This window comes from Chenopodium album, chromosome 13 (assembly GCF_948465745.1).
Source record: "Chenopodium album chromosome 13, dcCheAlbu1.1, whole genome shotgun sequence".
NCBI classification, from domain to species: Eukaryota; Viridiplantae; Streptophyta; class Magnoliopsida; order Caryophyllales; family Amaranthaceae; genus Chenopodium; species Chenopodium album.
The window spans coordinates 55,549,133-55,565,224 of record NC_137846.1 but is presented as its reverse complement, the minus strand read 5'-3'; the positions used below and the strand labels follow the sequence as shown (position 1 = coordinate 55,565,224).

Genomic DNA, 16,092 nt, shown 5'->3' with positions numbered 1-16,092 from the left:
GAAATTTGTTTCCACAAGCAGAGTTGTGAACTTGTAGCAGATGAATGTAGAAATTATAATGTACTGTATTTTAGTAAAGCTTGTCAGTTAATTAAATTAAATTGGGATTAAAAAAAAAAAATTCCTATTTCCTTTATTTCTGTTTTTATTTAAATTAGTTTTTATATGACTAATTGAAATATGTGTAAACTTCAGAATTGGAGCAATCTGCTGCATTGAAATATCTGTACCAGTGGCTTCGCAATCACTCAAAATATGGGACACTTTCACCTGAAGAGCTGCCTGATTCTCTTTATTATGCTGATGTAAGTGACCTCATCTCAAATCTATTGCTTATTGAGTTGTTACTTGTTTGGCTCATCAACGAGGTTTGAGTTTACTGGAGCCATTACTAGAATTCCATCTGTGATGATGCACTGATGCTTCAAGGGGATTTTAAAGTAACATGACAAAGATACTGTTCTACCCATGTACCATTCTTTGATTAAATGTTGGAAATGGCTACTCTCGCTGTACCATAATACAATGTTGGTTTCTCATGTTTCACAATATTTAAGGACAATGGAGGGAGTTGCAAGATTCCCTTACATACATTTATTTAATTAATATATTCTGGTACATGCACACCTTTTACCCTCTCTTTTCAAAATAAATCAGCATTACTTGTTTTTCTTTCTTTCTGACTTTCAGTCATTCTCCCCCAATTTCAGAAACCCTAATTGTGTTTCTATCTCTTTTCTCCCTTAATTTCTTTAACTCCCCCCGCCCCCTTCAACTTCATCAGATTCCTATTTTTCTCATAATTTGTTTCGTTATAATCGAAATTTTATAATGTGCTGCGCAAATGGTTCAATAGATTTACATCACTTCTCCGTCAGAGTTCCATCGCCCTTGCCACCGCTTGACCTACCTCCTCAATGGAAACTCGCTGACGAGATCTACCAGTGCCTGCTGCTGCTACCGTTGAGTCTAGTCATCTCTCTTCTAATTTTGGTTTTACCTTCACTTTCACTTGAAATCCGATGACGATGATCTGGTTTTAAATCTCTCCGCCGCCATCACGACTCACCTCCTACAGAAACTATGATGTATTACAGATGCTGGACTGGTGGTGGGAGTGACACGGTGATGGAGGCGACAATGGGTTAATCCATCGTGGTGGAGGTGGGTTTAATTGTATATGAAGATTTGGAGAGAGAGAGAGAGAGATAAGGGTCTTGAAGGTGGAAAGACAAATTTTTTAAAAACAATGCATCATTATTAAAAAAATAAAAATAAAAAAATAAAAAAAAAAAAAACTAATTAGGCACAACCGCACAAATTTTGTTGAAAAGTGGCCGTTATTTTGGGTAGATTAAATGAATAGTAAGGGAATTTTTGTCATATGTTGTCGAGGAATTGCACGCGACACCCAATGTAAAACAGGGTGTCAAAGTAACATCAATACATGTACTTTATAATGGGACGAAGGGAATGGTATTTCAGTTAGAGCATAGTCAACAAACGGGTTGTATTGTATTGGTTGGAAACCCTAAACACAAAAACACAGGAATGAACACAGCTATTTTTAAAACTAATAACACGGACCTAACCCGCCAATGCGTGGTTCTTACAGGTGCCTGTGGCATCGTATTAAAATGTAATGAATAGCTGTAGTGAAAAGAACATACTATTAAAATGTGATGAACATATAATTAGCTTAAGTTTAAAAACGCGTTGTTGAGGCGCAAGGCGACGCGAGGCGTAAGCCAAAACACCTCGGTCTTCATAGGCGTAGCACATTCCAGAAGGCGCGCGCCTCAGACCGCCTCTACCAAGGCGTATCGCGCACGGCCTCAGCCGCCAATTTTAAAAGCGTGAGAAAAGGAAGTTTGGATTAAACTTTGTAAAAAAAACACTTTTTTTTTCCAAATCGAACTTTACCCTGTTTTTAGAGTGATAATTCGAACAAAAGCCCCTTTTACGGGTTGCTTTGCAATTGAAGAATTGGTGGATTCTGCTGTGATAGAAATTGCCGGAAATTAATTTGGCAGTTTCAGGCAGCAGATATACCAGCGCCAACCTAGGCGGATTTTTTTTCCTTCTATTCTCTCTCTTGGACCTCTACTCTTTTCCATTACGTAAAGTTTTTTTTTTCCTTTATTATTTTTTCAGTTTTTTTTTTATTTTTATTTTTTAATTTTCTCCTTCTGACTGATTATCATGTGACCAGTCTGACCACCTTCCCTCTTTTTTTTTTCTAATTTTTTTCCAAAATAAAATAGTTGTATTTATTATGCTTAAATTTGAGTATTTTTGCTTCAAAAAAAAAGAGTATTTTTAGAAAATTATGACAAAAATGCAGTTAATTTTCTTAAAAAAAAAAAAAAAAAAGCTCTAATTAAAATAAAATAATTATCATTTTAATTTGATTTTAAAATAAATTTTTAATGTCAAAAAAGAAGTAAAGTAAAAATAAATTTTAAATTAAAAAAATTTGCGCCTTGTATTCAAGAGGCGCGTGCCTCCGCTTTGCAACTGTGCCTCGGTGCACCTCGTGCTTTTTAAAACTAAGATACCTAGTGAAAAGAATATATGTCCATGTTCTTTGGTTGTTAGTGTAATGTATTTCTATTTGTGATAAAATATTCATTGTTTATTGTGAAATGTTCTTTGAATTTTGTCTTTAGATTATGGTGGGTACATATAAATAATGTTCATTACATAATATTATCATGTTTTTTATAATATTACAGGTGTTCTTTAGATATTCAAAAAAACATAAAGCTGGATATTTTTTACAAAACAGATATATATTCTTTACAAAACAACTATATGTTTTTTCCGCTTTTTTTAAAAAAAAAAAATAATAAAAATAATATTGAAAGGCTAGTTGTACCATAAAAATTTCATAACCCGCCTAACCCATGTAATAAACCAACCTAAGGAGAGTCATAATGGGTAGTCTAGTATCATTCTGTTAATAGTGATCAGATTTAATATAAATAGAGAGGAAGTTGTCACTTGTGCACATGAGACAAAAGCAATCATCCTAGGGATTGATACCGTGTATGTATATAGAGAGAGATGAAGGAGGAGGCAAGCAGATTATGAGTGAATTCTCAAGAGAATTGTGACCTCAAGAGAGTTGTGACCTTAAGTCACTATTTGGAGCTTTGTAACCTAAAACTGCTAGCTTGTATGAAATATTTAATATTTTCATTCAAAGATTTGATCATTCCTCTTTGTTTTTCTATGTTAACTGTGTGTGAGAGTCTTAACAATATTGAGTCCATTTCAACCCGTTTAGCTAATCGGGTCGTGTTTTTGTTAGGAATTTTCAACCCTTTCGTGTTCGTAACTAGCTAAAGCTTATGGAGGTGTATTGTGTTCTAATTATACTTAGGTCTGTCAAACGTGTCGTGTCGTGTCGTGTCGAGTTCGTGTTCGTGTCGATGTTAAACGGGTTGAAAAACCCTTGACCCAAACCTAACCCGTTTATTAAACGGGTTGAAAACCCTTGACCCAAACCTAACCCGCTTATTAAACGGGTTACGCGGGTAACCTTTAACCCAAATAGTATGTAATAAACTAATTAATATTCAATTCAAAAATGAAAAAGACAAACATCATTAATTCATTAAACATACTACAATAGTTTAAAGTTAGTAGTTTTAGCAAAAGATACCACAAGGATTTAAAGCTAGTACATAAAAAAATTACCAAAATGTATAAATGGTGTGAAGGTAAATACAAAATTACAAGTTTTGAATAAAAAATTCAGTTTTTTTTTTTCTACTTAATTAATAGATTAAGCGTGTCGAGTTCGGGTTGACGGGTTGTCGTTCAACCCATTTATATAATCGGGTTATGCGTGTCGGTTTCGGGTTGAAAATTTCAACCCAATCCTAACCCGTTTAATTTCGTGTCGTGTTCGTGTCGACCGAATTATGTAAACGGGTCAAGAATTGTTGACCCAAACCCGCTTATTTCATGTTGGGTTCGTGTTGGGTTACCGTGTCGTGTCAGTTTTTGACGGCCCTAATTATACTCCAAATTGCAAACTATTGCTAAAAAATTAACACATTCGTAGAATAAATGTACTGTATGAGATTTAGTAAACAGGCTTTTACTAAAAAAAATTAATACTCGTACAAGCTTCACAATTGTCATATTCTCTTCTGAATACTCGAAGGTGATGCTAACAAAACTTCATGATCTTTAGGGGTGGTTGCTCCATTGTCAAACTTCTAAAATTTGTATGACCCCCATCTTCAAATTGGAAAAATAAAAAAGGAGGAAACAAACTATGCAAGAGGAAAAAAAAAAAAAAAAAATCACCTTAGATAGGTATAGAGCACGAGTAAACAAATCTACAAAAATTAACCAAGAGAAAAACTTAATTTCCATTTTCTTAGAGAGAGGAATTGTAAAAGAGTGTTTTGAGTCTTTAAGAGGCTGAAAAGAGACTTTTATGGCGACTGCTATGAAAGAGTGACCAAGTGAGAGTGTTACCTGTATAAGGGCTTGATTCTTTGATTGAGAGATCGATATATGAAGGCTGAGTATTGGGGTTTTAGGATTTAGTCATTTTTAGGCCATGTTTTTTTAAAAAGAACTGCTTTGGACTTTAAGACTTGGATCAAAGTACAAGCTGTATAAGTTGATTTTTTTTTTTTTTTAATATTCCTTTAAGTGGCTGAATGAGTCTAACATGACCCTAACTCAACCCTTTATACGTATTAAGTTCGTTTTGTAATTTTCAACACTAATCCGACCCTTTTAACTTGTTGTGTCTTGTCGTGTTTATCAGTTTAACTAAATGAGTTGAAAATGCTTAATAATAACCCCTTTTTCATGTCTTGTTCGTGTTGTGTTAGCTTTTGCCAACTCTAATGTTAGTATCATAGGGGAGTATTCTATATGGTGTATTTATGGATGATCTTGGATTTGGAGCCCCAATTATGCCTGGGTTCCCTTAGGGGTTTCTTGGAACCCCTAAAGTGGCTTGTTCTCAGGTTTAGGTTACCTTGGGCTTACTAGATCAAGGGCTCTCCCTTTCACCCCCTACAGCGTACACCACCACCACCACCCCCCCCCCCCCCCCCCCAAAAAAAAAAAAAAAAAAAAAACAAAAACAAAAACAAAAACCACTAGCACCACATAAAAAGCAAAATCAGAAAGGAAAAAAAATAAATAGAGCTGCCATATTATTTTATTACCTTGGCCCTTGGGGGTGAGGTTTATGGATAGATATGCACTTGTAATGGCCATTTTTGGGGAAATCCAAGAGGGTATGTGTTACTAAAAACTGTTGTCGACTAACTGTAGATAAAAAATTCACGTGTTTGTCTCAAATTTCTTTTGTTATTAGTGCTCCTTTTTTAACTTCTTCCCTTACGATAGGATAAGAGAAGTGTGGAGGGCTCATTGGTCCAATAGTTCTGGATGTTTCTCCACCTTTAAAACATAATCATAATCTAGCCATATATATGCAAATTTAGTAGTTGTTTATGTTCATTGTTTATGATCTAGAAGCGCATGGCTTGCAGGTTGCAAGGATTTTCAATGAGGCTGCTCAGATATCACCTGAGGATGCTGATGTCCATATTGTATTGGGTGTACTTTATAACTTATCCAGGGAATATGACAAAGCCATTGATTCATTTAAGACAGCCATAAAACTAAAACCACATGACTACTCCCTTTGGAATAAGCTGGGTGCCACACAAGCTAATAGTGTTCAGAGTGCAGAAGCAATAGATGCTTATCAGCAGGTAGCTTCTTATTCTTTCTACTCCAAAAATTGCCTAGGAGTACTTTCAAAAGTGATGCATCTAAAAAAAATGGAGGAAGTATTTACTAGTTTATTTCTGCTATCTTCTGTAGTCTGTTTTAATTAGTTGGGCATCCCTTAGGATTCATCCGTTTATTATTAATTCTCTCTTGCAAATCTGTTTGACTGAATACCTTTCTTTTTGGCCAAAGTTAGTTCAGGAATTTCGAAGTCCCCTTACCCTTACTGTTTACTAATGAAAAATTAGCTTAGGAATTCTTGTGTTTTTTAGGTTATTGTCATAAGTACCTTGAATCCTTTTAACTTGATGAAATTTCGTTAGAAAATTCAAATGACCAATATGGCAATATGTTCTGTATCCTTGAAGTTATAGTTTGAAGGCAGCTGACTTGCTCTGCTACCTTTTGGAGTCATGAAGGGAGGAAATGACTGTTGTTGTCAACTTGCATGGCTAGCCTATGGGTGGCTGGGTGCATAGTTGGGATGAGATGACTAGGTTTTCAAAAGTAGATTTATAAGTAGTCTTTATGGAATAGAATTATGATTGTTGCTTCCCTGCTGCATGATTTACACAAACTCACATTCGTTAATTAGAAGGGCTGTCTAATAAAAATACAGATTTGTGTTTGGAAATTTTTTTTAAGGAAAACCCTTCATAATAACAGTAACTTAGCTTAATAAATAGAGTGAGGACACTGGCCTGTATGTGCTCTAGTGTTTAGTTTTTGAACCTTTTCATTTCAAACATAGATTCAATTTGCGGGATGGTTACATTTTTTGTTAATGTTTTTTACTGGAACTCTGAAAGCATTTCAGCCTAGATGGGTGAAATATTGTTGAGGAAATGTATCCTTAAGACTCCCTGGTTTTATTAATCACTAATTTCTGGATGCACCAAGAGCATACTATTCATTTCAGCTATATGTAATCTTGAATTTTCACACCCCCTACATTGAATATTAAGTGTCCACTTGGCTACGTTTTCATTCTTTTTATTCCACATCATTGTTTGTGTCTTATGTTTTGTAGCTACAATTTTTAGGAATAAGAGATTCACCTGTATATTTCTCCCTGTCTTTTTGCCATATCACCTAAGAAGCTGTCCCTCTCTTTGATTTACCGGCGTCTATATCAAACAAGTATCCAATATTTTCTGCAAGTCGCTGTACAAATGTAGCAGTAACATGGGTAATCTGATAGCCTTCCACTTTTGTTACCACCATTCATGTTGCAAGCTCTAATTTCTGTTTAGTCTTTTAAGTGTGGTAATTCCGTAATTTCTATATTCATGTTTTCGGGTATAGGAAGTGGGAACAAAAGGATTTTAGTGGTGATTGTAGGCCTTTCATTTTGAAATCCAGAATCCATAGGATTTATTATGCGGTATGTAAATATTTCAACATCAATATATATCATTCGCAGTTCTAGACTTCTAGTCATCTGAAGGAGTGAAACTGTCTAAAATGATTCCCTATCCATGAAAAGTACTAGAGGAGCTAGAAAGGATTGAGTTTGACTGTTTGAGTTTAGGTCTCCTTCAAATGAGAAATTATGAACTTATGAGGTGCTGGTTGAAAATTGCTTTTCTGTTTACAACAATGATTCACTTCACTTCCCTACTCTCTCTGTGTGTGTGTAACATTTTCACACTTATTTTATTCTGTGTCTACCAGGCCCTAGATCTGAAGCCCAATTATGTTCGTGCATGGGCAAATATGGGTATCAGCTATGCCAACCAGGTTCTGCTCTACTTCTTACTTATTCCTGTTTTTCTTGTGTATAATTAGTGAAATAGCGACAGCTACCTTTCATTGTGAACTTGGCCTTGAGATCTTTTTCTACTTCGAGAGTCATATTTACAAGTCTAGGAGCTCCTGCAGTATCCCTCCCTTTTCATGTTTATTTTATCCTCGCGCAGGATAGGGGGTTATACTTGTGGTCAAAAGACCAAGACTGTTGCGTAGAAGTTCTGCTAATTTGCGAGGAATGTAGTTTTATTTTTGTAAATAAACTTATAATAGAGTTGAGTCCTGAGTGCCTTGCCTCTACCCTCTGTGTTACATCTAAATGTGTTTATTCGTAACCGGATCTTCCTTGTTTTCCATGCTATTAATGACCCTTGTACGTATTGCCTCCACCCCTAATTATGTATATCTCTTCATAAATTTCTATTACCGCTCAAAACTATTAAAGGTGGTGAGTGTTAGTGAAAGCGTAAAAAGAGAAACACATACTTGGGGACACTTGGTGATGGAGTTGCATTAATGTGGACGTTGGCATGGGACTTATTTTACAATAATACAAATGAGTTCAATACAAGTACTACCATTTATTTACAATAACAGGGCAGTATAGTATTAAAACTATTAGCTACTTCACCTATTTAGGAATTGGGATCTAAAAGCATAATGCTAATTGAGGCCTGGGGTATATGGGCATTTATGAAGTTCTTGGGGGCACCCTATGCCATTGAACCTTGACTTTCTCATACCTAATCATCAGATATTTTGGTGCATGCAGCGCCCAATTTTATTAGGATTTGCATTTTACCTATTGAGCCCATGCAGAAAAATATAGGGTTATAATTAAGTTCTTGACAGGGCATGTACGAGGAATCTATCCGTTACTATGTGCGTGCGCTTGCAATGAATCCAAAGGCAGATAATGCGTGGCAGTATCTGAGGATTTCTTTGAGGTATTTCTGTTGTCATGAAGTTTGATTTGCTAAATTGAATTTCGTGAGTGCTCACATGACATGTATATTGCAGTTGTGCTTCAAGAAATGACATGTTGGAAGCATGTGATTCTCGTAATATTGATGTCCTTCAGAAAGAATTTCCGCTTTGACTGTCTTTATACCCTATGAACATGGTATGATATAATCTGGACATAAAGCATTGATGTAAATTCATAGCGCTCTATTATTGATTACATTTTTTAGATTTTGTAGCTGAGCAGCATTTCTTTAAGAATGTTGACAGTTGCTTGTAAAAGCTTTGAAGACGGCTGAAATAGTTGATTATCCTTTGAGAAGATTCTCCGAGAGCTAAACTTGAGTTTTGTTTACATGTATATATATGAATCATCTGCTGACACACTTCACAAAATGTTATGGAACATATTTCTATGCCAAAACATGCTAAGTTGTTACTGGGTTGTTTCAAGCGAGTCGAATCATTAGCTAGAAATAAGTTAGGATTATGTAAAATAGGACTTTTTAGTTTTTCAGAACAAAGAACTAGTAAGTTAACACTATTCTAATCATTTTCTAAAGAGTTTGGTTCGGAGTAAACAATAAAGGAAAGGTGATTTTTGGCTAGCTTTTTCTTTTGGCATTTCGTTTTCCCACCTTTCATTTTGGAGTTCCCCCAATCCTTTCTAAAATGATTCCCCATCCAACCTTAAAGACTTGAGGATTCCCTCATTCTTCTGGTTAAAGTCTAGCACATAGCTCCTATAGGATGGCAATGTAGTAATAAAGTTGAAGTTGTAGTGGGAGTATAAAGTACCCATTAAATGTTGTAGTGGTATAAATATTATGCTAATAGTACAAATAAATATGTAAATGGTACATCAAAATATTATATTACCTTCGTTTTTTATTAGTTGACACGTTTTGACTTTAGCACTATTCATACATCTCCCTTTGACCATGTTTTGTGATTCATCATATGTGAAGAAAAATATAGTCAAGTGGGATCTTGTTGGATTCGTCATATTTTTAAAATATCAACTTTTCATAATTTTTGTTTATCGGTAATTAAAGATATTAATGAGTGAATTTGTGTATTGGCAAACGTGACTAAAGAAACGTGTCAACTAAAAAGAAACGGAGGAAGTACTACTTTGAGATATAATAGTATTACTAAGATATAAATGGTACAATATACATGTATAATAGTACATAAAATGTACCACGTACTGAAACCATAAAAAGCACCATTTTAAATGTGCTTTTCCACTTTTGTCCTGCTATATGCAACAAATGCATATAGGAACTATGCGATAAGATGCAATTCATTCTTCTACCTCTCAACTCCATTTTGGGGTGGGTGAGGTAGACTCTTAAGGGAGCATGAATCTTATAATTTGTATCCAGTCCTCATCAAGCATAACATTGAGTATCACTCTCTTAATTCCCTTCCTCTCATTTTCCTTATTTGATTCCTTTCCATTCTTGTGACCAAACAAATTAAGACTTCAATCACATAAAATATAATATATAGAATAATAGGCTTGGTAGGGTTTGTATTCTTCCTGTCCACAGAAGTCCAAGTTGTAGCATCTATTCAAAAAATAGAAAGTCCAAGATGTAGCATCATAAATTAGCAAAATGTCAATATATTCCTTGTCATTAGTAGGGGTATTAACGAGCCGAGATCTCGACTCGATCTCAAAGCTTATGAGCTCGGGCTTGGCTCAAGCTCGAAGATTGTCAAGCCTTAAAAAATTGAGTTCGAAGATTGTCAAGCCTTAAAAACCCTTAATATGAGTCGGTTGGTTTTATGTTAATATTTTCTCGTATATTTGGCATGTAAAACTTAGACTACGTACAAAATACAAGTATTTTCTCCTTTTTCCTTAAATGATTCGACTTTGAGGAAATATATATCACAACTATCACGAATATTTTACATAGCAAAATACAGTCTGATCTATCTGTACCTTTTTTTTAGATCTATTAAGAAAAAGTAAAGTGAAAAAAAAAAAAAGGAAAAGAAAATTAATATTCGATCTTGATTCAACGCAGGATTACAAGATGAAAATGAAATCACCTAACTACATTTATAGAGTGTATTAAGTGGGTACAACCACCGCTGATTTGGGTACTAATTGCATGACAAACAGTGCAAATACTAAGACCAGCAAAACCAATTGTAAAATAAGGCATTTTGAAAACTTAACTACCCGTTTCTGCATCTTCTGAATCTCTTCACCACCCAAGATACCACCATACAGTGCGTCCGAGTTCTCAGCTTGCCCTTGTAGCATGACAGCCTTCTTTTCTACACTCACTGTCATTTTTGGAGATTGTGCTTGCTCCTTGCTTAGAGAAATTTGATCCCTCAATATCTTATCTTCAACAAGAACACTGAAGTCCTTGGAAGATCTTGCTATCACAACTGACTGAACTTCAGCTTCAAGTTTTTTCTTGAAAAGATCCTGCAGCTCAGCTTCCATTTCTATGTATCTTTTACTTTGCTGCTCCATAGTGCTCCTTACACGTTCTTGAGGTGATTCCATACTTCTCATTGTTTCTAGTTCAGCAATCCTCAGTTCCTTCTCCTTGAGGCTACCTTCGGCTTCATTCAGCTGTCTTTCAAGTGTTTGGACAATCTTGCTCAAATAGGCATGATTAAACTCACTCCAACCATCAGAAGCATTTTCCATGTAAACTAAAGGATCAACAGACAAAAATGAGACAGGAACACCACTAGTCTTGTCGGAGTCATCACACAACGAACAAATGCCCTTGCCTATCTCCCCAAACTTCTGAACTTCTGCAAGAATCAAATGCATACTATATAAAATATGTAGAAATTACTTGAGTACCTCCAATAGATGATGCGCAAGGCAGTTTGGCAACTAGATCTAAAACAATTACCCAAAAAAAAAAAAAAAAAAAAAAGAACCATGTTTTGCAATTAGCAGATCACACCTATGGCAGGAAAACATGAATTTGGAAATAAAAACCAAGAATAAAACTAGGACACAAACACAGAAGCCAGTAAATCAATATTTTTCATAGAAATCTTTTATTATTATTATTTTATTGTTGTTAGCATCAAAATTATAAATAAAAAGCTTATGGAAGTTAGTTTGGGAAGTTAGAGCGATTTTAGAAAGAAATGTGTATGCTGTGACTCTAAAAATCCTTATAGGAAGAACTTGCTCATCTTTCAAAGAAACAATTATTCCCCATGAGTTTCTGAGTTCTGGAATTGGAAAATGTTACTTTCATGACACTTTTCAAGCCTCAAAGATCAAACTACATTCATAGATGATCACCGTGCTCCAATTTCAATATTAAATGTAGTAGATAACCATTTATAAATTAGCAGCTAACATTTTGAATGTATAGAAAGAAAGGAAATTTGAGGATTTTTTATAAACAGTGACAAATTGATATTCTAAAGGGGTGGTGATAATTATGAAATATTTTAACTCGTAAAGCAAATTGATTCCTCCGATATATGTATTCAAAATCCTTTGCCAAAATGGGAGTGAAGTAGAAGTCTAGCTAACAATAAAGAAAGGATGTAAATGGAAAGCATAACTCTCAAAAAGGAACGCCGATAGTATTTGACAACAGATAAGCAGCACAAAGTTTCACAAACCATTTTGATCTAGTCCATTAATACCCATTAATACAACTCGGTTGATAAAATACAAAGGTCATAATTTTCACACAGAAACGGAAGCTACATATTGAAACAAACACATTGTTCATCCATTAAAGACTTTATGGGGATCGGAACCAGTTAAAGACCTATTTTAGGAAAAAGAGTAATATATACTAATGAGCTTGCCTTTCAAGGTCACTTAATTTCTAATTTGATATGATAGCTACTTTTTGTTCCATAAACCATATAGCATCTTTTGGTATGCTAAATGGCAGCCCTTTCTCTACTTCATTGGTACTTGGTTCCTAGGATTTTGGTATCTTATACTAGAATTAGCCATGACATCTTCTTCAGCTTGAACGCCTTAACCCTATAAGTGAGGTCGGCTACGTGAATCAACATGAGGACTTCCTAAGAGGTCACACTTCCTACTACTACTCTCAATCATTGTGGCTCATGTCAACTGATGTGACAAAGTTTTACATTGGCTGTCGCTGGCCTACCGTGACCCTCCTCCTTTAACCTGGGATTGGCAACATAAAACAAACACTTTGAAGAGGATGGCTAAACAAAAATATACAAAGTTATGTTTCTTTCGTCATTTACGGTTTTTTCTTGATAAATTTTTACTTGTGAATTGTGAATACAAGATAATTCCCCCACACTAGAATCCAAGAGCTCTAAAGAGTAGAAATCCCAAAGGAAGTTAACCACCATGCTAAACCTACAAATGGCTAGCAGACCTACTTTTTCTTTTTCTTTGTTTTCACTTTTGAAAAACTACAATATCAAAGCACAGTAAAATAACTATCACCAACATGCTGTGCCCCCTCAAAAACTCCCTTTTCAGAGATCAAGTACAATTAGAAATGGAGAGTCTCACAGATCAAACTACTATGTTCTAAAGTGTTTTTTGTTGTTTGATCTGCTAAAATTAGAAATGTTGGCGAGTTCATTCAGGAAAAGTACAATACAAAAAGAGAGGGATTCAATCCCTAAAGTTTAATCCCAAAACAATGCATGCGGAATAGTAATATTGCCATTGCTGCATTTCGCCAAAGTAACTTCTTCTTTAACCTACCAAAACCACAAATCGAATTTGTAACAACTCCTGAATGTTCGAAATTTCGAACAGCACACCCAAGGCTCCCTTGTTTTCATCGGAAATAGTCTTCTCTTAAATAGCTAGCCAGTTCATAGTGAAGAAAAACACGCAAACAAGGCTCATTGACAGGGCAAGCATATATCACATACTACATAAACTTCATTAGCAATTTGGCATAAACCTGGTAAATTTTAAATCTACTGATGGAGAGGATCAATTATTTTGCAGCTTAAGGTTAATTCTAGTGACGTTGTCTGCCTTTTGAGCCTTACTTGATTTTCTATTGGAAGCCTAGGTTCTTCAATTTTTTAATTTATCTTTTGAAGATAAGAAAATAGGTTACATAATCGGCTAAAAAAATGAGTACAGATTAAGGGTGCGTTATATTCACCTGATTTTTACTTATCTGAACTTATTAGCCTTTATTAGAACTTATTTTAGTTATAAATTAAACTTGGGTACCCTGATTAACCCTTATCACAACTTATCTGAACTTATCTAAACTTATTTTTCCTGAAATTATCTTACCAGAACTTATTAACCATTAACCATTATCTGAACTTATTAACCATTATAAGTGAAAATAAGGTGAACAGAACGGGAACTTTAAATTAAATACAAAGTGACTCTTGAAAGACCCATTTTAGCCCAAGAAGACGCTAGATATAGATAGGTTACTTTGTCTTAGACCGACAAGATAAGGAAGCTCAAGAAAGACACAAGAGTAAGGCCTCCGGCCAAACATGCCACAAAATTGCCATATTGAAATTGTGCCACGACAATTTCTACACCTTTTCCTTACCAAATCCAAGAAATTGAATATGTCGCCAATCCACTACCAATAAGGCAAACCCAATACTCCTAACGTGAAGTAAACAATCTCCTCCTAAGGTAATTTTTCATTTCACATTGAAGGGAAACACATGAACAAGACTTTTTAATATCAATTACTAGCCATATCCAGCCTAACATTGAAGCATGTCATTGATATAGATCCTACCATACTCTTGAACAATAGAAGAAGGATATTAGTAAAAATGTGGGGGTCCAGTTAAAGTAGAAAGCTTTAACCCAAAAAAAAAAAAAAAAAAAAAAAGTTATAGTAGAAAGCAAACCTGTTTGAAGAGCAAGTTGGGCAGATTGGAGCAGCAAGATAGAGTCGAGAAGAGGGTCGCGGTCAGTGGAGACCTTAGTGTTCCCATGGTAAGCAGTTGAGGACAATTGATCTGAAGAGTCTGATGAAAGACCAAAATTAGTAGTTCCAGTAAGAGTAGAAGGAAGTTGTTGTTGAGAGGGTGGTGGCGGAGGCAGGGGGTGGGGATGGGGATGGGCAGCATCATCTGCATCAAAGGTTGAGGGATTTGGAGTTGGAAGATGATCGCGAAAAGAACTTCTGGAATCAGACTCCATGCTAGAAAGGGGGGAGGTTTCTCTGGGTTTCTGTTTCTTGATAGGGTCGGGATGAGTCTGAGCCTGAGGTTGAGGTTGATTCAAGTTGGGTTTGTTGGGCCTGCGCTGATTCGAATGCGGATGATGAGCTTGAGTTGAGCCTGAGGAAGCTCGAAGAGAGATTTTGGGATGACTAGCAGCCGTTGATGACTTGCTGCTACTCCGATGGCTATGGCTATGGCTATCCTCGCTGTTATCGGAATCCGCACCGACATTAAAAGTGTCAACAACAACAGCAGCAGCAGCTAAATTGTTGTGATTGGGTGACACTGAAGAAACAGCATTGTCATTCAAAATGTTAGCAGACCCTCTCTTGAGCATTCTACCAGTAGTAGAATCGGAATCATAATCCTTTTCCTTTTCCTTTTCCTCTTCCAATTCCGTTTCCTTGGTGATAACAACATCTTTTCTTCTAATCCTTCGCCACTTCTTCAACCCATATCCCTTATTAGTCAAGGAACGAGATTCCTGAATCCCGATTCCCGTAGAATGATGATTGGTGTCCGCCTCCGCCTCCGCCTCCACAGGATCAGCGCTGCCGGTAAGTTGATCGGAATCCAGCAAGTGGTTTCCATTCCTTTGATTCGCATCTGCCCCAACAACAACAGTTGATTCACTCTCTAAATCCATGTCCTAATTTTACCCTATTTCGATCCCAATCTACAATTTCAACGAGACAACGAAAACCAGAAGGAAAAGGAAAAGGTGGTGAACGTGGAGCTACGATACAAGAGAGTGGACATTGGACAACAGGCAGTGGGTAAACGTGCGCCTAGCCTGGATACCTCCTCCTCCACCATTTCACCCAATTATTCATGCTCAGTTTTCATTTTTTCTAGATTTTTTCTTTTTTTTATTAAAAAAAAAAAATTATCCCAATATTACTCCTTTTATTTTTCCTGTCCGTAAATAGAAAATACAAGAGCCCTATTTGGGAGAAAGCTGAAAGCTTAAAGCTGAACCTGATTAACTTAGCTGATTTTATTAACTGATTTGACTAACTTATTGTGTTCGCTGATTGTATAAAAGTGTTTGGTAAATAGCTGATTACTTAAAGTTGTTTGAGTATGCAAAATGACCAATAAGGACATTAGCATATTTAACTTTGAAGGAGTAGTTATTTCATAAATGATATATGTATTTATTGTTAAACAAATTTACATCATAGGTATAATTGGGCATATAATTTTATTAATGATATTGTGAGATAATTTTTGTACATAATTCTATTTATGAAGTTGTGAGATCATTTTTTATATGAACATTGGAACAATACTGAATGCACAACATTAATAAAATCGAAAAGAAATATTACAACCTGAACTTTGTAATGTTACAATGCAAACAACCTTTTGATATTGGAAAATGAGAATGTCTATTAAATTTTAAAAAAAAAAAAAAAAAAAACTCCATGTCTA

General features: G+C 35.4%; 2 protein-coding genes across 3 annotated transcripts in view; one reads left to right on the top strand and one right to left on the bottom strand.

The window, feature by feature from the left end:
* Positions 1–9,095, top strand: part of LOC145575053 (peroxisome biogenesis protein 5-like) — a 28,917-nt gene extending 19,822 nt beyond the window's left edge. The window contains exons 11-16 of one of the 2 annotated variants that reach the window (XM_081632986.1): positions 196–305; positions 5,532–5,756; positions 7,450–7,515; positions 8,377–8,471; positions 8,545–8,647; positions 8,727–9,095. In XM_081632986.1, coding sequence (XP_081489112.1) covers positions 196–305; positions 5,532–5,756; positions 7,450–7,515; positions 8,377–8,471; positions 8,545–8,623 — 575 coding nt within the window. In that variant the 3' untranslated portion in view covers positions 8,624–8,647; positions 8,727–9,095. Of the gene's footprint in view, positions 1–195; positions 306–5,531; positions 5,757–7,449; positions 7,516–8,376; positions 8,472–8,544 lie in introns of both variants that reach the window. The other variant, XM_081632985.1, reaches the window with a different exon arrangement.
* A 1,248-nt stretch (positions 9,096–10,343) lies between these two features.
* On the bottom strand, positions 10,344–15,536 carry LOC145575052 (uncharacterized). The gene is made up of 2 exons (XM_081632984.1): positions 14,341–15,536; positions 10,344–11,277 (listed from the first exon to the last, which is right to left on the bottom strand). Exons 1-2 carry the CDS (start codon positions 15,302–15,304, stop codon positions 10,574–10,576), a joined length of 1,668 nt encoding a protein of 555 aa, XP_081489110.1. The 5' UTR covers positions 15,305–15,536; the 3' UTR covers positions 10,344–10,573.
* Between the last annotated feature and the right edge of the window lie 556 nt (positions 15,537–16,092).

Bases quoted from the DNA above. Each gene is read 5' to 3' on its own strand.
- LOC145575052 (XM_081632984.1), bottom strand. From the start codon at position 15,304: ATGGATTTAGAGAGTGAATCAACTGTTGTTGTTGGGGCAGATGCGAAT. The intron at 11,278-14,340 runs GTTTGCTTTCTA...TGATTCTTGCAG, and splicing joins CCAACTTGCTCTTCAAACAG to AAGTTCAGAAGTTTGGGGAG.